This window comes from Lichenostomus cassidix, chromosome 29 (genome assembly GCF_008360975.1).
Source record: "Lichenostomus cassidix isolate B80296 chromosome 29, HeHo_3.0, whole genome shotgun sequence".
Lineage (NCBI taxonomy): Eukaryota > Metazoa > Chordata > Aves > Passeriformes > Meliphagidae > Lichenostomus > Lichenostomus cassidix.
This window is the reverse complement of record NC_139509.1, coordinates 1,190,268-1,211,102: the sequence shown is the minus strand read 5'-3', so window position 1 is coordinate 1,211,102 and position 20,835 is coordinate 1,190,268. Positions and strand designations below refer to the sequence as shown.

General features: G+C 61.0%; 1 protein-coding gene and 1 pseudogene across 2 annotated transcripts in view; both read right to left on the bottom strand.

Moving 5' to 3' along the window:
- The window catches only part of LOC146425796 (dual specificity calcium/calmodulin-dependent 3',5'-cyclic nucleotide phosphodiesterase 1B-like), a 12,152-nt gene extending 4,348 nt beyond the window's left edge, over positions 1–7,804 (bottom strand). Inside the window, exons 1-5 of the mRNA XM_085041086.1 lie at positions 7,667–7,804; positions 6,834–6,969; positions 1,825–1,938; positions 1,559–1,744; positions 207–273 (exon numbers count right to left, since the gene is read on the bottom strand). Of these exons, the coding sequence (XP_084897212.1) occupies positions 207–273; positions 1,559–1,744; positions 1,825–1,938; positions 6,834–6,964 (498 nt within the window). The 5' untranslated portion in view covers positions 6,965–6,969; positions 7,667–7,804. The remainder of the gene's footprint in view (positions 1–206; positions 274–1,558; positions 1,745–1,824; positions 1,939–6,833; positions 6,970–7,666) is intronic.
- Positions 7,805–15,221: 7,417 nt separating this feature from the next.
- LOC146425795 (uncharacterized) overlaps positions 15,222–20,835 on the bottom strand; it is a 10,665-nt pseudogene continuing 5,051 nt past the window's right edge. The window contains exons 6-12 of the transcript XR_014846336.1: positions 20,113–20,300; positions 19,288–19,368; positions 19,115–19,208; positions 18,917–19,033; positions 17,388–17,497; positions 16,702–16,791; positions 15,222–15,343 (exon numbers count right to left, since the gene is read on the bottom strand). The product of XR_014846336.1 is annotated as an uncharacterized LOC146425795 (transcript). The remainder of the gene's footprint in view (positions 15,344–16,701; positions 16,792–17,387; positions 17,498–18,916; positions 19,034–19,114; positions 19,209–19,287; positions 19,369–20,112; positions 20,301–20,835) is intronic.

Genomic DNA, 20,835 nt, shown 5'->3' with positions numbered 1-20,835 from the left:
GTTATTCCCAGTGACTCCCAATGACTCCCAGCCATTCCCAGTGACTCCCAGCCATTCCCAGCCACTCCCAGTTATTCCCAGTGACTCCCAATGACTCCCAGTTATTCCCAGTTATTCCCAGTGATTCCCAGCGATTCCCAGCCACTCCCAGTGATTCCCAGTTGCTCCCAGTGACCCCAGCAGCCCCCCGGGGGTTCTCGGGGTACCTTCAGGCAGTTGAGGACGGAGGAGGAGTAGCTCGGCCCCACGGCCGTGTATGTCCTGCGGAACATCCTGGGGGGAGAGGCAGGGCTGGGGGGCGCCGGGAGGGTCTGACCCCCGATTTCCCCTCTCCCCGTTCGCTCCCCATTCCCCTCTTCCCATTTCCCACCCTATTTTTCCCCGAATCCCAATTCCCTCCCCATTCCCCTCTCCCAATTCCCCATTTCCCCATTTCCTCAATTCCCATTCCCCCATTCCCCCATTCCCCCATTTCCCCCACTCCCATTTCCCCCCCATTCCTGCCCCATTCCATTCCCTACCCAATTTTCCCCCCCATTCCCAAACAACCCCATTCCCACCCCATTCCCCTCTCCCCACCTCCCTCCCCCATTCCCTCTTCCCATTCCATTCCTCTCCCATTTCCCCCCATTTCCTCCCTCCATCCCACCCCCCACCCCCCCCTCCCATTTCCCCATTCCCCATTTCCCCTCTCCTATTTCCCACCCCATTTCCCCATTTCCCCCTTCCCCAGCCCATTTCCCCATTTCCCACCCATTTCCCTCTCCCCATTTCCCCATTTCCTACTGCAATTTTCCCCTCTCTCAATTTCCCACCCCATTTCCTACCCCAATTTCTCCTCTCCCCATTTCCTTCTCCCATTCCCACCCCAATTTTCCTCTTTCCCCATTTCCCATTCCCCATTTTCCCTCTCCCATTTTCCCTCCCCATTTTTCCCCTCTCCCAATTCCCACCCCATTTCCCCATTTCCCACCCCATTTCCATTTCCCACCCCAATTTCCCCCTTTCCATATTTCCCCAATTTCCCCATTTCCAACTCCCCATTTCACCTCTCCCATTTCCTTCCCCATTCCCCATTCCCACCTTTTCCCTTCCCTCTCCCATCCCCACCCCATTTCCCCAACATTTCCCCTCTCATATTTCCCACCCCATTCCCCATTTCCTACCACAATTTTCCCCTTTCCCCATTCTCTCTCCCCAATTTCCCCATTCCCACCCCAACCCCCAATTTCCCACCCCACCACCCCACCCCACCCCCATTCCCACCCAATTTCCCCATTCCCCACCCCAATTTCCCCATTTCCCACCCCAATTTCCCCATTTCCCACCCCAATTTCCCCATTTCCCCTCTCCCATTCCCACCCCATTCCACAATTTCCCCATTTCCCACCCCAATTCCCCATACCCCACCCCAATTCCCCATTTCCCACCCAATTCCCCCATTCCCCACCCCAATTCCCATTCCCCACCCCAATTCCCATTTCCTACCCCAATTTCCCATTTCCCCACCCCAATTTCCCCATTCCCCCACTCCCCACCCCCATTTCCCCATCCCCACCTCTCCACGAAGATCCCAGCCTGCACGGCGTGCACGATGCTGCGGAATTTGGGTTTCTCCTCCGCCCGGCGCCCCTTGGCTCTCGCCTGCTGCGTGAAGGTCGCCGCCAGCCAGTCGCGCACCTCGGAGGGCACCGCCGCGTCCGACCCCATCTCCCGCAGCTCGTCCTCCGTGTCCAGCACCTGCCTGAGGGCCGCGGTGACACTCAGCGGGTGGTGTCACCCCTCGGGGGGACGCGGCTGTCCCCGGCGGTGTCGCCTCCCCACCTGGTCTCGTCGATGTAAACGGCCTCGAGGAGGGACGCGGCGTACTCCAGGTTGCGCTTCAGCTCCTCCACGTTCACCTCGCCCGAGTCGAGCTGCTTCACCAGGTAGCGCAGCCTTGGGGACACCGGGGGACACGGCGGGGACAGACGGGGACAGCCACCGCGGAGGGGGACAGGGTGTGAGAGATCCGCAGGGGCAGTGGGGACAGCCAGCGAGGGGGGACAGGGTGGCATTGACCCCCCGGGACAAAGGGGACAGCCCCCAGGGGGGAGGGATGGAGTGTGAGAGATCCCCAGGGACAGTGGGGACAACCACTGGGGGGGGACAGTGTGGCACTGAGCCCCCCAGGACAGGCCTGGAGTGGGGACAGGGTGACATTGATCCCCAGGGACAGTGGGGACAGCCCCTGGGGTGGGGACAAGGTGTGAGAGATCCCAAGGGACAGTGGGGACAGCCAGCGGGGGGCGACAGGGTGGCATTGAGTCCCCAGGACAGCCACCGGGGGGACAGGGTGTGAGAGATCTCTGGGGACACAGGGGACACGGCGGGGACAGCCGGGAGAGGGGACAGCCCCGGGGTGGGGGGAGACAGGGTGTGAGAGATCCGCAGGGACAGTGGGGACACCCACCGGGGGGGGACAGGGTGGCATTGAGCCCCCAGGACAGGCCTGGAGTGGGGACAGGGTGTGAGAGATCCCGCAGGGACAGTGGGGACAGCCGGCGGGGGGGGACAGGGTGGCATTGACCCCAAGGGACAGTGGGGATAACCACCTCGGGGACAGGGTGACACTGACCCCCCAGGACAGAGGGGACAGCCCCCGGGGGGGGACAGGGTGTGAGAGATCCCGAGGGACAGCGGGGACACTGCGGGGGGACAGGATGACACTGAGCCCCCCAGGACAGCTCATCCCATGCAGGATGGGGACAGGGTGGCATTGACCCCCCGGGGCAAAGGGGACAGCCCCCGGGGATGGGGGACAGGGTGTGAGAGATCCCGGGGGACAGCGGGGACAACCACTGGGGGGACAGGGTGGCATTGATCCCCAGGACAGCACATGCCACACGGGATGGGGACAGGGTGGCACTGAGCCCCCCCGATAGCGGGGACAGCCCTCGGGGTTGGGGACAGGGTGGCACTGACCCCCCGCGACAAAGGGGACAGCCCTCGGGGTTGGGGACAGGGGGCGCTGTGACATGGGGTGGCACAGGTGGCACAGGATGATACAGGTGGCACTGGGTGGCACTAGGTGGCACTGGGTGGCACGGGGTGGCACAGAGTGTCACGAGATGGCAGCGTGGGGACCCAGGATGGTGACAGCGCGGGGACACGGGGCGCTGCCACCAGGCCAGCGCAAGGACACTCGTGTCGCCGCCGCGGTGACCGGAGCCGCTCGGCTGGGAGGGGCCACCGCGTCCCCCGGTCACGGCGACAGTGACGGTGACAGCGAGGGGGGCCGGGGGGAGCGGGGGGGTGGCACAGACGTCACCAGCGCCGCTGTGACCTTGGGGAAGGCGATTGTCACCTTCCCGCGCGCGGCCACCCGCCGTGGGGACCCTCAGGGACCCCCAGCCTGGGGACAGCCACCCCCCACTTGGTGGCACGGGCGAGGGGACACTCGTGGGGACAAGGGACGAGGGTCGGGCTGTGCCACGCTGCCGGGTGTCACCCCCCAGTGCCACCTGTCACCCCCCAGTGTCGCCTGTCACCCCCCAGTGCCACTTGTCGCGGGGAGGACAGAGCCGCCGGTGTGACACCGGTGTCCCCAAGGCCACCCCGTGGGTGACAGAGTGGCCTCAGGACCCCCCGGGATTGTCACCCACGGGTGCTGCTGCCCCTCGGAACGTGGGGGGACAGCGGGGAGGGGACTCGGGGAGGGGACATCCCCCGCTTTGGGGACACACGTCCACCCACCTGTGGGAGGTGACACGTGCGCTCACGTGGGGACACGCGTGTGCCACCCCCGCGGCCACCCAGGGGTGTCGCACACCCGCCTGGCGCGCTCGTGTGACACCCCCGGAGTGTCGCACACCCCCCTGCCCACGCGTGTGTCCCTCGCGTGTCCCCTCGTGTGTGTCCCTCGCGTGTCCCCTCGCCTGTCCCCGCGCGTGTCCCTCGCCTGTCCCCTCGCCTGTCCCCTCACATGTCCCCTCGCTTGTCCCCTCGTGTGTGTCCCTCGCGTGTCCCCTCGCCTGTCCCCTCGCCTGTCCCCTCGCCTGTCCCCTCGCTTGTCCCTTCTCGTGTCCCCTCGCCTGTCCCCTCGCCTGTCCCTTCGCCTGTCCCTCGCCTGTCTCCTCCCGTGTCCCCTCGCCTGTCCCCTCTCTTGTCCCCTCGCCTGTCCCCTCTCTTGTCCCCTCGTCTGTCCCCTCCCGTGTCCCTCGCCTGTCCCTTCTCGTGTCCCTCGCGTGTCCCCTCGCCTGTCCCCTCGCCTGTCCCTCTCCTGTCCCTCTCCTGTCCCTTCGCTTGTCCCCTCTCGTGTCCCTCGCCTGTCCCCTCGCTTGTCCCCTCTCGTTTCCCCTCGCCTGTCCCTCGCCTGCCCCCTCGCCTGTCCCTTCTCGTGTCCCTCGCTTGTCCCCTCGCTTGTCCCCTCGCCTGTCCCTCGCCTGTCCCCTCGCCTGTCCCTCGCTTGTCCCCTCCCGTGTCCCCTCGCCTGTCCCCTCGCTTGTCCCCTCGCGTGTCCCCTCGCCTGTCCCTTCTCGTGTCCCCTCACCTGTCCCCTCGAGTGTCCCCTCTCGTGTCCCTCGCGTGTCCCCTCGCCTGTCCCTCGCCTGTCCCCTCGCCTGTCCCCTCGCACGCCCAGGTGTGCCACACGCGTGTGCCATCGCTGCCACCCGGCCCGCCTTGTCCCCCACACGTGTCCCCAAGCACGTGGTGCCCCCCTGGGGACCCCCCACCCCCCCCACGCGCGACACGTGCCGCAGGTGGGCGCGGGGACACGTGAGCTCCCTGCGACACAGGTGAGGGGGTGGCACCCCCCGCCAGCCCCCCCCGAGGGGGTTGGGGACAAGGAGGTGGCACCTGCGGCACCTGCGCTGCTGCCACAGGGTTGGGGACACCGCGGGGCCTTTGTCACCCCGCGGGGACACTCAGGGTGACACTCCGGGAGTTGTCCCCTCAGAGCCATGCTGGGGGAAGGGGGACCCCAATTCTGGGGATGTCCCCAACCCAGGAGGTGTCCCCAGTTCTGGGGGTGTCCCCAATTCTGGGGGTGTCCCCAATTCCGGGGAGTGTCCCCAACCCAGGGGGTACAACGGAGTCGGGGGGGACCCAAGGGGTTGGGGACATCTCGGGGGTCCTTGGGGACATCTCGGGGGTCCTTGGGGACATCTCGGGGCTCCTTGGGGACAGCAGAAGGTCCCTGCCTGCGGTGGGGACAGTGCGGGGGGCTTAGGGGAGGATGGATGTCCCCAAAGTGGGGTGTCAGGGTTTGTGGGGTTGGGGTCCTCGGGTGGGCTCAGGGTGCGGGTTTGGGGGTCCTAGGGTGGGATTTGGGGTCTCAGGTTGGGATTTGGGGGTCCCGATTTGGGGTTTGGGGTCCCAGGTTGGGATTTGGGGTCTCAGGTTGGGATTTGGGGGTCCCGATTTGGGGTTTGGGGGTCCCAGGGTGGGATTTGGGGTCTCAGGGTGGGGTTTGGGGTCCCGATTTGGGGTTTGGGGGTCCCGATTTGGGGTTTGGGGTCCCAGGTTGGGATTTGGGGTCTCAGGTTGGGATTTGGGGTCCCGATTTGGGGTTTGGGGTCCCAGGGTGGGATTTGGGGTCTCAGGGGTGGGGTTGGGGTCCCAGGGTTGGGGGTCCCGATTTGGGGTTTGGGGTCCCAGGTTGGGATTTGGGGTCTCAGGTTGGGATTTGGGGGTCCCGATTTGGGGTTTGGGGGTCCCAGGGTGGGATTTGGGGTCCCGGTTTGGGGTTTGAGGGGTCCTGGTTTGAGGGTCCCGATTTAGGGTTTAAAGGTCCCGATTTGGGGTTTAAGGGGTCCTAGTTTGGGGGTCCCGATTTAGGGTTTAAAGGTCCCGATTTGGGGTTTAAGGGGTCCTGGTTTGAGGGTCCCGATTTTGGTTTTAAGGGGTCCTGATTTGTTCATCCCACACTGGGATTTGGGAGCCACAGGTTGGGGTTTAAAGCTCCCGATTTGGGGTTTGAGGGTCTCGGTTTGGGGTTTATGGAGTCCTGCTTTGTGCATCCCAGATTGGGATTTGGGAGCCGCAGGTTGGGATTTAAGGGTCCCAATTTGGTGTCTAAGGGTCCCAGTTTGGGGTTTAAAGGTCCCGATTTGGGGTTTAGGGGTTCCGATTTGGGGTTTAAAGGTCCCGATTTGGGGTCTGAGGGGTCCTGGTTTGTTCATCCCTGACTGGGATTTGGGGGTTCCAGGCTGGGATTTAAGCCTTTTGATTTGAGGTCTGAGGGTCCCGATTTGGGGTTTGAGGGGTCCTGCTTTGTGCATCCCACACTGGGATTTGGGAGCCACAGGTTGGGGTTTAAAGCTGCCGATTTGGGGTTTGAGGCTCCTGGTTTGGAGTTTAAAGGTCCCAATTTGGGGTTTAAGGGCTCCAATTTGGGGTTTAAGGGGTCCTGGTTTGTTCATCCCACATTGGGATTTGGGGGTCACAGGTTGGGGTCTGAGGGTCCCGATTTGGGGTTTGCCTCTCTCGTTTCGGGGTTTAAGGGTCCCGATTTGGGGTTTAAAGCTCCCAATTTGGGGTCTGCCTCTCTCGTTTTGGGATTTAAGGCTCCCGATTTGGGGTCTGAGGGTCCCGATTTGGGGTTTAAAGCTCCCGCTTTGGGGTCTGAAGGTCCCGATTTGGGGTTCCCCTCTCTCCTTTCGGGGTTTAAGGGTCCCGATTTGGGGTTTAAAGCTCCCAATTTGGGGTCTGAAGCTCCCAATTTGAGGTTCCCCTCTCTCCTTTCGGGGGTCCCTCTCGGGGGTCTCTCTCTGGGGTCCCTCTCGGGGGTCTCTCTCTGGGGTCTCTCTCGGGGGTCTCTCTCGGGGGCTCCGGGGGGGATTTTCACTCACAGCGCCCGCAGCTTGACCCAGACCTTCCTGCCGGGCACGGCCTTGGTGTCCAGCGGCGATTGGCAACCTCCGGCCGCGTCCAGCGCGCCGCGCTCCCGCTCCAGCCCCGGGAGGCTCCGCGGCGCCTCCATCGCCCCTGAGCACCGGCAGCGCCGCTCAGCCCCGGCCGGGCCCTCCGCCGCGGCCTCCCGTAGCCCCCCGGTGCCTCCCGAAACCCCCCGGTGCCTCCCGAAACCCCCCCGGTGCCTCCCGAAACCCCCCGCCGCTCCCGAGCCCCGCAAACCGCGGCTTCTCCCCGGTAACCGGCGGTACCGGTGCCTCCCGCCGCTCCGCTCCCCCCGCAAACCGCGGCGGCTCCCCGGTAACCGGTTTCCCCCCCACCCCGGTAGCTCCCCCCGCCTCCCGGTAGCCGGCGGCTGCGCAGGCAGCACCGGAGCCAAGATGGATCCGCGCACCGGGGGTGGGAGCACCGGCAGGGGAGAACCGGGAGGGGAGAGCCGGGAAGGGAGGAGGGCCGGGGAGGGAGGAGAGGGAGAACCGGGAGCGGGGAGAGCGGGAGAACCGGGCGGCGGGGGGGAACCGGGGGGGAGAACCGGGAAGGAGAACCGGCGAGGAGAACCGGGAGGAGAACCGGCGAGGAGAACCAGGGAGGAGAACCGGAGAGGAGAACCGGGAAGGAGAACCGGGAAGGAGAACCGGGCTGGGGGAAAACCGGGCTGGGGGAGAACCGGGAAGGAGAACCGGGGCGAGGAGCGGAGGAGCGGCGATGGGCAGCGCCGGGATGGGCAGGGAGGAGAACCGGGGGGGGAACCGGCGATGCTGCGCGCTCTTACCGGGGGATGCTCGGTGTCGCCGAGCCGCGCTGTCGCCGTTCCCCGGTGTCGCCGAGCCCCGGTCCGCCACCGGTTGTGCCTCCCGCCGGCCGGGGCTCGCCGCAAGTTTGGCCGAGCCGGCGCCGGCACCGGCACCGGCGGGCGGGGCGGGGCGGGGGGAGCCGGGGGCGGGGGATGCTAACGGGGGGGTTCCGCCCAGCCCCGCGCGCCGCCGGGACCCCCAGGGGAACGTGGGGAGGGGGGAGAGCTGCCCCGGGACCCCCCGAGGGGAGGGAAGGGTGTGGGACCCCCGGGATCCCCGCGGGTTGTGCCCCCAGACCCGAATTTGGGGCTGCACGACCCCCGGGGACACCCCGGGATTGCGCCGAGCTCCGGGGGGGTCAGGACCCCCAGGACCCCCAGGACCCCCAGGACCCCCAGGACCCCCCGGGACCCTCAGGACCCCCGGGACCCCCGGAACCCCCAGGACCCCTCTGGGGAGATGGCAGTTGTGCCCCCAGACCCTAATTTGGGGGCTTCACGACCCCCAGGGACACCCCAGGACAGCCCGGAGCTGCAGGGGGGGTCAAGATCCCCAAGACCCCCAGGACCCCCAGGACCCCCCAGGACCCCCCAGGGCCCCCCAGGACCCCTCAGGATCCTCGGTGAGGGGGGGGTTAGGCACCCGAGACCCCCGAGAGGGATGTCACCGGGTTTGGCGACCCCCGGTGACCCCCCCGGGGAGGGACAGTGACCCCCCTGTGCCCTGCCAGGGTGGGCACTGCGACCCCCAGACCCCTCCACGATCCCCCTCTGTCCCTTTCTGTCCCCTCCCTCTGTGGGATCAACAGCCCCCCCCATCCTATTATTGTAGGACCTACCCAAACTCCAGGCCTCTCACCTGCCCTGGGGGGGCTGGAGAAGACCCCAGACCCACCTTGTGACCTCCCCCTGGACCCCTGGGGGGCGCTGCGGCTCTGGGGGGCTCTGGGCTGACCCTGGGGGGGTTTTTGGGGTGGGGGAGACCCCCGAGGGTGGGGAGGGGGGCGACACCCCCCTCAGCCTCCCGGGCACGCGCCGCGCGCGCCCCCGAGGAATATTAATCAGCTTTTATGTAACGGCGTGGGTGGGAGCGACGCCCACCCTGCACCGCCTGGGGGGGGGACAGGTGAGCCCCCCAACCGCCCCCAGGGCCACCCTGGAACTGTCCTTGTCACCTTCAGCCATTGCAGGGGTCAGCCTGGGGGTGACAGACCTCGCTGGGGATGCTTTGGGGGTCTTTGACCCTTCATTTGGGGGCTTCAACCTTCATTTTGGGGCCCTTCAACTTATTTTGGGGTCTCCAAGTCCTCGTTTTGGGGTCCTTCAAGTCATTTTGGGGTCTCCAAGTACTCATTTCGGGGTCTTTCAAGTAATTTTGGGGTCTCCAGCCCTCATTTTGGGGTCTCCAGGTCCTCATTTTGGGTTTTTTCAAGTCATTTTGGGGTCTCTAGTCCTCATTTTGGGGTCTTCCAACTCATTTTGAGGTCTTTCAACTCATTCTGGGGCCTCCAACCCTCATTTGGGGTTTTTCAACTCATTTTGAGGTCTCCAGTCCTCATTTTGGGGTCTCCGACCCTCATTTGGGGGTCTTCAACTCATTTTGGGGCCTCCAAGTCCTCATTTCGGGGTCTTTCAAGTCATTTTGGGGTCTTTCAACTCATTTTGGGGTCTCCAAGTCCTTATTTTGGGGTCTCCAAGTCCTTATTTTGGGGTTTTTCAACTCATTTCGGGGTCCTCCGGGTCATTTCAGGGTCCTCAAACAAAACTTGAGGGTCCTCGAACTGATCTGGGGGATCCTCGGACTGATTTTTGGGATCTCAAACTCATTTTGGGGTCACTCCAGCCAATTTCGGGGTCCCCAAACTGCTTTTGGGATCCTCGAATTTTGGGATCCTCCAATTTTGGGTTCCTCCACCTCATTTTGGGAGTTCTCAAGTCCATTTTTTGGGTAGAAAACCCTCAAAACCATCCCGAGTTTCTCAAAAATCCTCAATTTTGGGCTCCTCCACCTAATTTTGGGGTTCTCAAGTCCATTTTTTTGGGGGGAAAACCCTCAAAAGCATCCCGGAATTTCCAAAAAAAACCTCAATTTTGGGGTCCTCGAATTTTGGGCTCCTCGAATTTTGGGTTCCATCTCATTTAGGGTTTCTCAAGTCCATTTTTAGGGTGGAAAACCCTCAAAACCATCCCGAGTTTCCCAAAACCCCTAAATTTTGAGATCCTCGAATTTCGGGCTCCCATTTTGGGGTTCTCAAGTCGATTTTTTGGGGGATCCTCGAGCTGATTTTTGGGGTCTCCAACTCATTTTGGGGTCACTCAAACTGATTTCAATGTCCCCAAAACTGCTTTTGGGATCCTCGAATTTTGGGATCCTCGAATTTTGAGCTCCTCCATCCCATTTTAGGCTTCTCAACTCCATTTTTTGGGTAGAAAACCCTCAAAACCATCCCGACTTTCCCAAAAAACCTCAATTTTGGGATCCTCCAATTTCGGGTTCCCATTTTGGGGCTTCTCAAGTCCATTTTTTTGGGTAGAAAATCCTCAAAACCATCCCGACTTTCCCAAAAAAAACCTCAATTTTGGGATCCTCGAATTTTGGGTTCCGCCTCATTTTGGGGTTCTCAAGTCGATTTTTTGGGGGATCCACGAACTCATTTTGGGGTCACTCAAAGCAATTTCGGGGTCCCCAAACTGCTTTTGGGGTCCTCGAATTTTGGGTTCCTCAAGTCCATTTTTTTGGGGGAAAATCCTCAAAACCATCCCAAGTTTCCCAAAAAAACCTCAATTTTGGGATCCTCGAATTTTGGGTTCCTCCACCCCATTTTAGGCTTCTCAACTCCATTTTTTTGGGAGAAAAACCCTCAAAACCATCCCGACTTTCCAAAAAACCTCAATATTGAGATCCTCCAATTTCGGGCTCTCATTTGAGCTTCTCAACTCCATTTTTTAGGGTAGAAAACCCTCAAAACCATCCCGACTTTCCAAAAAAACCTCAATTTTCGGCTGCCGAAACTTGGGGGAGGGAGTGGCCCAGCTCCGGGGTGGGGGAGGGGCGCGGGGCCCCACGCGTGTCGGGGGGCTCCGGGGCTGGGCTGGGTGGGCGAGCGAGAGACAAAAAGCTCTCACTGGGGGGAGAGAAAATTGCAATTGGCGGGGAGGAACGATTTTGGGGACTCGTGATTGATGAGCTCCGAAATAGCTCCGCTTGGGGGCGGCGGAGCCCCGGGAACGGGGCTGGGGCGGGCGGGGGTCGCGGCGGGGTCGTGCCGGAGGTTTGGGGGGTTTTTGATTTTATTTTTGCCGAGATTTTGCTCCCCCCGAATCCCCGGGGGGGTCCGAGGGGTCGTGCCCGGGATTTGGGGGGTTTGGGGGGTTTTATATTGATTTTTAAAGCGATTTTTGCCGAGATTTTAAAGCGATTTTACCAGATTTTGCCGAGATTTTGGTCCTCTCGAATTCCCCGGGGGGGTCTCGGTCAGGGGTCGTTCCTGGGGTTTGGGGGGTTTGGGGTCGATTTTTAAAGCGATTTTTGCCTCGATTTTAAAGCGATTTTGGTCCCCCCGAGATCCTGGGGGGGTCTCGGTCATGGGGGGTCCAAGGGTGGTTGCACCGGGGTCGTTCCCGGGATTTGGGGGGTTTTATATTGATTTTTAAAGTGATTTTTGCCTCGATTTTGCCGAGATTTTGGTCCTCTCGAATTCCCCGGGGGGGTCGCGGCGGGGTCGTGCCGGGGGTTTTGGGGGTTTGGGGGTTTTATATTGATTTTTAAAGCGATTTTGCCGAGATTTTAAAGGGATTTTACCGAGATTTTGCCGAGATTTTGGTCCCCCCGAATTCCCCGGGGGGGTCCGAGGGGTCGTGCCCGGGATTTGGGGGGTTTGGGGGGTTTTATATTGATTTTTAAAGCGATTTTTGCCGAGATTTTAAAGGGATTTTACCGAGATTTTGCCGAGATTTTGGTCCTCTCGAATTCCCTGGGGGGGTCTCGATCACGGGGGGGTCGCGGCGGGGTCGTGCCTGGGGTTTTGGGGGGTTTAGGGGGTTTTATATTGATTTTTAAGGGGATTTTTAACTCGATTTTGCCGTGATTTTCTTCCCTCCCGGATCGCCGGGGGGGTTTCGATCAGGGGGTGGTCGCGGCGGGGTCGTGCCTGGGGTTTTGGGGGATTTTATATTGATTTTTAAAGCGATTTTTGCCGAGATTTTGGTCCCCCCGAATCCCCGGGGGGGTCCGAGGGGTCGTGCCCGGGATTTGGGGGGTTTGGGGTTGATTTTTAAAGCGATTTTTGCCGAGATTTTAAAGCGATTTTGCCGAGATTTTTCCGGGATTTTGGTCCTCTCGAATTCCCCGGGGGGGTCTCGGTCACGGGGGGGTCTCAGGGTGGTCGCGCCGGGGTCGTTCCTGGGGTTTGGGGGGTTGGGATTGATTTTTAAGGGGATTTTTGCCCCGATTTTTGCTCCCCAAAATCCCCGGAGGGGTCTCTGTCCCGGGGAGGTCCTACGGGGGTCGCGCCGGTTTGGGGGTTTTATTTTTAACTCCATTTTCGCCGCGATTTTTCTCCCCCCAAATCCCCGGGGGGGTCCGAGGGATCTTTCCAGGGATTTGGGGGGTTTGGGATTTATTTTTAACCCGATTTTTGCTCTCCCCGGGATTTGGGGGGGTCTCGGTCCCGGGGGCCTCCAAGGGGTCTTTCCAGGGATTTGGGGATTTATTTTTAACCCTATTTTCCCCCCGATTTTTCTCCCCCCAAACCCCCGGGGGTGTCCGAGGGGTCTTTCCAGGGATTTGGGGATTTATTTTTAACCCTATTTTCCCCCCGATTTTTCTCCCCCCGAATCCCCGAGGGGGGTCTCGGTCCTGGGGGGCTCCGAGGGGGTCTTTCCCGGGATGGGGGGATTTGATTATTTTTGATTTTTGCCTCGATTTCTCTCCCCCCAAATCCCCGGGGGGGTCCGAGGGATCTTCCCAGGGATTTGGGGTTTTTGGGGTTTTATTTTGAACCCGATTTTGGCCCCGGGGGGGTCTCGGTCGGGGGGGTCCGGGGGGGCTCGGCTGGCTCTGTCGCCGCTGCCGGTGACTCATCCGGAGCTGTCGCCGTGCGAGGAATGGCAACGAAAATGTTCCCCAAAAATGAGGCTCGGGAGGGAAATAAAAACTGCCGGAAATGGGGAAAAATGGGGGAAATGGGGAAATGGGGGAAAAATGGGGGAGAAATGGGGAAAAATATGGGGGAAAATGGGGGAAAGGGGGAAGGGGGGAAAAAATGAGGGGAAAAATGGGGGAAAATGGGAAAAAATGGGGAAAAATGGGGAAAAAATGGGGAAAAAATGGGGAAAAAATTGGGGGAAAACGGTGAAAAAATGGGGAAAATAAGTGGAAAAATGGGGAAAAATGGGTGAAAATGATGAGAAAAAATGGGAAAAAATGGAGGAAAATATGGGGGGAAATGGGAAAAAAATTGGGGAAAAAATTGGGGGAAAAATCTGTGAAAAAATGGGGAAATAATGTGGAAAAATGGGGGAAATAATGGGAGAAAAATGGGAAAATTGGGGAAATTGGGAAATTGGGAAAAATTGGGGAAATGGGAGAATGGGAGAAAAATGGGGAAAAATGGGGGAAAATGGGAAAAAGGAGAAAATGGGAGAAAAATGGAGAAAATGAGGAAAAATAGGGAAAAAATGGGGGAAAAATGGGGGAAATGTGTGAAAAATATGGGGGGGAAATGGGGAAAAATGGGGGAAAAATGGGTCTGGGGGGAGCGGGAGAAGGGAAACTGAGGCACGGGGGAAGTCCCGGACACCCTCCAGACACCCGCAGACCCCCCTGGACACCCCCAGACCCCTCCGGACACCCCCAAAATCCCCTCCGGACACCCCCAGACCCCTCCGGACACCTCCCGGACACCCCCAGACCACCCCGAGGGTCCCAAAAAATTCCGGGAAGAGTCCCAAAGTTTTGGGGAAAAAGCGGATTTTTATTGGCGGCGGCGGCGGGGGGACACTTGGGGACACTTGGGGACACTTGGGGACACTTGGGGACACTTGGGGACAATGTGGTGGCACTCAGCGGGGAGGGGGGCGCGGAGAGGTTGGGGTCTCAGGGGGGTTGGTGGGGATTTGGGGTGGGACACGGGGTCCTGGAGGGACACAGAGGATTTGGGTCCTGGGGGACAGGGAGGGGGATTTGGGGTCGGGGGACATTGGGGTCCTGAGGGGACATTGGGGTCCTGGGGGGACAGGGAGGGATTTGGGGTGGGACGTGGGGGTCTTGGAGGGTGAATTGGGGGATTTGGGGTCGGGAGGACACGGGGGTCCTGGAGGAGACAGGGAGGGAATTTGGGGAGGGGCACGGGGTCGCTCTGGGGGGTCGGGGGTCTCTCTCTCAGTGCTGGGGGCTCTGGGGGCTCTGGGGGCTCTCAGTGCTCGGGGGTCTCTCACTGGCGGGCTCTGGGGGTCTCTCTCAGTGTTGGGGGGCTCTGGGGGTGTCTCTCTCTCTATTGAGGGGCTCTGGGGGTCTCGGGAGGTCTCTCAGTGCTGGGGGGCTCTGGGGGTCGGGGGTCTCTCCCTCAGTGCTGGGGGGTCGGGGGGGCTCTCTCCCAGTACTGGGGGTCTCTGGGGGTCTCTCATTACTGGGGGTCTCTCAGCACTGGGTGGCTCTGGGGGTCTCTGGGGGTTCCCGGGGGTCTCTCTCTCATTACTGAGGGTCCCTGGGGGTCTCTGGGTGTCCCTGGGGGTCTCTCAGCTCTGGGGGTCCCTGGGAGTCCCGGGGGTCTCTCAGTACTGGGGGTCCCTGGAGGTCTCTCAGCTCTGAGGGTCTCTGGGGGTTTCTCTCTCATCATTGGGGGTCCCTGGGGGTCTCTGGAGGTCCCTGGGGGTCTCTCAGCTCTGGGGGTCTCTGGGGGTCTCTCTCAGTGCTGGAGGTCTCTGGGGGTCCCTGAGGGTCTCTGGAGGTCCCTCTCAGCTCTGGGGTCTCTGGGGTCTCTCTCATTACTGGGGTCTCTGGGGTCTCTCTCTCAGCTCTGGGGTCCCTGAGGTCTCAAGGGGTCTCTCAGCTCTGGGGGGCCCTGGGGGTCTCTCTCAGCACTGGGGGCTCGGGGGTCTCTGGGGGCTTGGAGGGTCTCAGCTCTGGGGATCTCAGGGGTCTCTCAGCACTGGGGTCTCTGGGTCTCTCAGGGGGTCTCTCAGCTCCTGGGGTCTCTGGGTGTCCCTGGGGGTCTCTCAGCTCTGGGTGTCTCGGAGGGTCTCTCAGCTCTGGGGGTCTCTGGGTCTGGGGTCTCTCAGCTCTGGGGGCCCTGGGGGTGTCTGGGGGTCTCTCTCTCAGCTCTGGGGGTCTCAGGGTCTCAGCTCTGGGGTCCCCGGGCTCTCTCATTGACAGGGTCTCTCAGCTCTGGGGGGCTCTGGGGGTCTCTCAGCTCGGGGGGTCTCTCATTACTGGGGGGCTCGGGGGGTCTCTCAGCTCGGGGGGTCTCTCTCTCAGCTCTGGGGGTCTCTGGGTCTCTCAGGGGGTCTCTCATTACTGGGGGTCTCAGGGGGTCTCTCATTACTGGGGGGCTCTGGGGGTCTCTCTGCACACGGCTCGGAAGGCGTTCCTCAGCAGCACGTAGGGAAACAACTCTCCAGCATGTCCAGCGTGAGGAAGGACGACTCGGCCACCATCTAGAATGGGGGATTTGGGGTTTGGGGGTTTGGGGTTTTGGGGTTTTTGGATTTTTCGGGGTTTGGGTGTTTTGGGGGTTGGGGGTTTTGGGGTTTTGGGGGATTTTGGGGGGTTTGGGAGGTTTTGGGGGTTTTTGGGTTCTTTGGGGGTTTTTTGGGTTTTGGGGGTTTTGGGTTTTGGGGGTTTTGGGTTTGGGGGGTTTTGGGGGTTTGGGGGTTTCGGGGTTTGGGGTTTTGGGGTTTTTTGGGGGGTTTCTTGGGGGTTTTGGGGTTTTTGGGGGGGTTGGGGGGATTTTGGGGTTTTGGGTTTTTTGGGGGTTTTGGGGTTTTTTTTGGGGGGAGTTTTGGGGTTTTTTGCGGGTTTTGGGGGGTTTTTTGGGGGTTGGGTTTTTGGGGGAGTTTGGGGTTTTTTTGGGGGGGTTGGGGGTTTTGGGGGCTTTTTGGGGAGTTTTGGGGTTCTGGGAGGTTTTGGGGAGTTTTTTGGGTTTTTTTGGGTTTTTTTGGGGCTTTTGAGGGGTTTGGGGTAGGGGAGACACCCATCAGCCCCCCACCCTCCCAATCCCCAGTGGCTCCAGGAAAATTTGGGAGGTTTGGGAGGTTTGCGATCTTATTTGGGATATTTGGGATATATTTGGGATATTTGAAATATTTTGAATATTTGGGATGTTTGGAATAATTGGAATAATTGGGATATTTGGAATATTTTGAATATTTGGGATACTTGGGATGATTGGGATAGTTGGGATGATTGAGATATTTCAAATATTTGGGATATTTTGAATATTTGGCATAGTCGGGATGTTTGGGATATTTGGGATATTTGGAATAGTTAGAATTTTTCGAATATTTGGCATATTTGGGATATTTCAGATATTTGGAATATTTGGGATTTTTGGAATATTTGGAATGTTTAGGATATTTGGGATTTTTGGGATGTTTGGGATGTTTCGAATATTTGGAATATTTTGAATATTTTGAATATTTGGGATAGTTGGGATATTTGGCATATTTAGCATATTTGGGATATTTTGGATATTTGGAATATTTCAAATATTTTGAATAGTTGGCATATTTGGGATATTTTTTACATATTTTGACTATTTGGAATATTTGGGATATTTCAAATATTTGTACTATTTGGAATATTTTGAATATTTGGCATATTTGGGGCTGTTTGGGATATTTTGGATATTTGGAATAGTTGGGATATTATTTGGGATATTCCAGGTGTCCCCAGGTGCCCCCAGAGCCCCCCAGGTGTCCCCAGGTCCCTCACCAGGTGTCTCCAGGTGTCCCCAGGTCCCCCCAGGTGTCCCCAGGTCCCCCCAGGTGTCTCCAGGTGTCCCCAGGTCCCTCACCAGGTGCAGCAGCAGCACGATGGAGTCTCTGTTCCTCACCCGCACCTTGTCCTGCTCCTGGCCCAGCTGCAGGAGGCTGGCCGAGGCCAGCTGGGGACAGCGACAGTCAGCCGGGGGGACAGCGACACACCCATGGGGACAGCCGGGGAGGGGACAGGAACACCCGGGGAGGGGACAGGGCCACCCCCATGGGGACAGGGACAGTCAGCGGTAGGGACAGGGATACCCCAGAGAGGGAACAGGGACACCCAGGGAAGGGATGGGGACACCCCCTGGGGATGGGGACACCCCAGGGAGGGGACAGGGCCACCCTCATGGGGACAGGGCCACCCTCATGGGGACAGGGCCACCCTCATGGGGACAGGGCCACCCCATGGGGACAGGGACATCCCCCTGGGGATAGGGACAGTCAGCGGTGGGGACAGGGACACACCCATGGGGACAGGGCCACCCAGGGAGGGGACAGGGCCACCCGGGGAGGGGACAGGGCCACCCTCCTGGGGAGGGGACAGGTCCATCCCGGGGAGGGGACAAGGACACCCCAGGGAGGAGACAGTGCCACCGCCGAGAGGACAGGGCCACCCCCATGGGGACAGGGCCACCCCTTGGGGACAGAGCCATCGGGGGAGGGGACAGTGCCACCCCCTGGGGACAGTGCCACCCCCTGGGGACAGAGCCCGGCTGACCATGAGGAACTCCTTGAGGTGAGTCTCGATGTTCTTGCCGTGGGCAGTGAAGAGAGCAGCCGAGAGCTGGACAATGGCCTTGGCCAGGCAGTGCACGTTGTTGGGGTAGCCTGGGGACAGCAGGGGACAGAGCAGGTTGGTGACAGCGGGGGACACCGCAGGTTGGGGACAGCGGGGCACAGCAGTTGGGGACAGCGGTTGACACTGCGGGTTGGGGACAGCAGTTGGGGACACTGGGGGACACCAGTTGGGGACACCGGTTGGGGACAGTGGCTGGGGACAGCAGTTGGGGACAGAAGTTGGGGACAGCAGTTGGGGACAGCGGGGAACAGCAGTTGGGGACAGCGGGGGACATTGGCTGGGGACAGCGGTTGGGAACACCGGCTGGGGACAGCAGGGGACAGCGGTTGGGGACAGAAGTTGGGGACAGCGGTTGGGGACAGCGGTTGGGGACAGCAGTTGGGGACAGCGGGGAACAGCAGTTGGGGACAGTGGGGGACACCAGTTGGGGACAGCAGGAGACAGCGGTTGGGGACAGCGGTTGGGGACAGCGGTTGGGGACAGTGGGGGACACTGGCTGGGGACACCAGTTGGGGACATCAGCTGGGGACACCGGCTGGGGACAGCGGGGGACACCGCGGGGTGGGGACACGGGAAGGTAAAGGATTAAGGGATGTTGGGGACACAGAAATGGTGGGGACACTGCAGGCTGGGGACATGGGAAGGGAAAGGATTCAGGGAGCTTGGGGACACAGGAAAGGGTTGGGGACACAGAAATGGTTGGGATACAGGAGGGTTGGGGACACAGGAAGTGTTGGGGACACCGGTTAGGGACACTGGGATAGGGGGACATGGGGACAGAGGGACAGGGGGACACAGGGACAGGGAGACACAGGGACACAAGGACTTGGGGACACACGGACACTGGGACAGGGGGACACAAGGACTTGGGGACACACGGACACAAGGACACATGGACAGGGGACAGGGGACAGGGGGACATGGGACACAGGGACATGGGGACACACGGACTTGGGGACACAAGGGGACGCGGGGACACAGGGACAGGGAGACAGGGACACACGGGCAAGATGACACAGTGACACGGGGACACACGGACACACGGAGACACGGGGACACACAGACAGGGTGACACGGCGACATGGTGACACGGTGACACGGCGACACGGCGACGGTGACACGGCGACACGGCGACACGGGGACACACGAACACAGTGACACGGTGACACGGTGACATGGTGACACGGTGACATGGTGACACGGCGACACACGGCGACATGGCCAGGGTGACACGGCGACACAGCAACACGGCGACACGGTGACACAGGGACACACGAACACAGTGACACGGCGACACGGCAACACGGTGACACGGCGACACGGTGACACAGGGACACACGGCCACACGGCCAGGGTGACACAGTGACATGGTGACACGGCCACACGGTGACACGGTGACACGGGGACACGGCGACACGGCGACACGGTGCCACAGCGCCATCCCTCACCGTCCAGCTCGGGGCTGTAGAGTGACAAAGGGTCAGCGGCCAGCAGGGGCAGCGACACTGCCACGAACACCAGCAGCAGACAGGACACCTTGTAGTCCTCCTCGGGCGACGAGCCCTCTGCGGGGACAGGCGACAGCCGGGTGACACGGCGACCCGGGTGACAGCGACACCCCGCGGTGTCCCCAGAGCCGCCCAGACCTGTCCTGCTGGTGGCCAGCGCGGTGACAAGCGCCGGGTCCACGTCGCACGGGATCCCCGCGGCCGAGGCCAGCTCGAAGATGCTCAGGGTGACCTGGGGACACCGTGTGACGTCACACGCGGTGTCGCACGCGGTGTCGCCCCGAGGTGGCGCCCCGTGTCGCTGTCCCCACCTTGATGTCCATGTCGGGGGTCACCACGTCCGCCAGGCTCTCGATGGGACCCAGCAGGAAGGGACAGTGCTGCGAGAACACCTGCGGGGGACAAAGGGGCAGGTGTCCCCAAATTGGGGTCCTATGTCCCCAAATGAGGGTCCCGGGGGGTCCTGTGTCCCCAAATTGGGGTCCGGTGTCCCCAGATTGGGGTCCGGTGTCCCCAAATTGGGGTCCTGTGTCCCCAAATGGGGGGCTGGGGGGTCCTGTGTCCCCAGATGAGGGTCCTGTGTCCCCAAATGGGAGGTTGGGGGGTCCCGGGGGGTCCTGTGTCCCCAAATTTGGGTCTGGTGTCCCCAAATGGGGGGCTGGGGGGGGTCTCAGGGTGTCCTTCGGGGTGTCCCCCAGTGTCCCTCAGGATGTCCCTCAGTGTCTCCCAGCTGTCCCTCAGTGTCCCTCGCTGTCCCCCAGTGTCCCTCAGTGTCTCCCGGCTGTCCCTCAGTGTCCCTCAGTGTCCCTCAGGATGTCCCTCAGCTGTCCCTCAGGTGTCCCTTGGGGTGTCCCTCAGTGTCTCCCGGCTGTCCCTGGGTGTCCCTCAGGGTGTCCCTCAGTGTCCCCCAGTGTCCCTCGCTGTCCCCTGCTGTCCCCCAGTGTCCTTCAGTGTCCCTCACTGTCCCCTAGTGTCCTTCAGTGTCCCTCACTGTCCCCTAGTGTCCCCCGCTGTCCCTGGGTGTCCCTCAGTGTGTCCCCCGCTGTCCCTCAGGGTGTCCCCCACTGTCCCCCGCTATCCCCCGCTGTCCCTCAGGGTGTCCCTCAGTGTGTCCCCCGCTGTCCCCGCTGTCCCACCTCCCGCAGGCCCTGCTGCGCCATGGCTCTGAAGCTCAGGATCTCCCCGATGATTGTCATTCTCTTCAGGACATTCTCTGCCGCTGTGGGGACACGAGTGGTGACACGGGTGACATGTGTGTGACACGGGTGACATGTGTGACATGGGTGACACGCGCGGTGTGACACGGGTGACACGCATGGTGTGACTTGGGTGACATGTGTGTGACACAGGGGACACATGTGGTGTGACACAGGGGACACACGGTGTGACACGGGTGACACGCGCAGTGTGACACAAGTGACACACACGGTGTGAAACGGGTGACACACGCGGTGTGACATGGGTGACATGTGTGACACAGGGGACACACGCATGGTGTGACACGGGTGACACACGCGGTGTGACACGGGTGACATGTGTGTGTGACACGGGTGACACACACGGTGTGTGACACGGGGGTGACACGTGCGGTGTGACACGGGTGGCATACGTGGTGTGACACGGGTGACGTGTGTGTGACATGGGTGACACGCGCGGTGTGACACGGGGGACACGGGTGGTGTGACATGGGTGACACGCATGGTGTGACACCGGGGACACGCATGGCGTGACATGGGTGACAGGCGCGGTGTGACACGCGTGGTGTGACACGGGTGACGCACGGTGTGACACAGGGGACACGGGCGGTATGACACGGGTGACACAGGTGACACACGCAGTGTGACACGGGTGACACATCG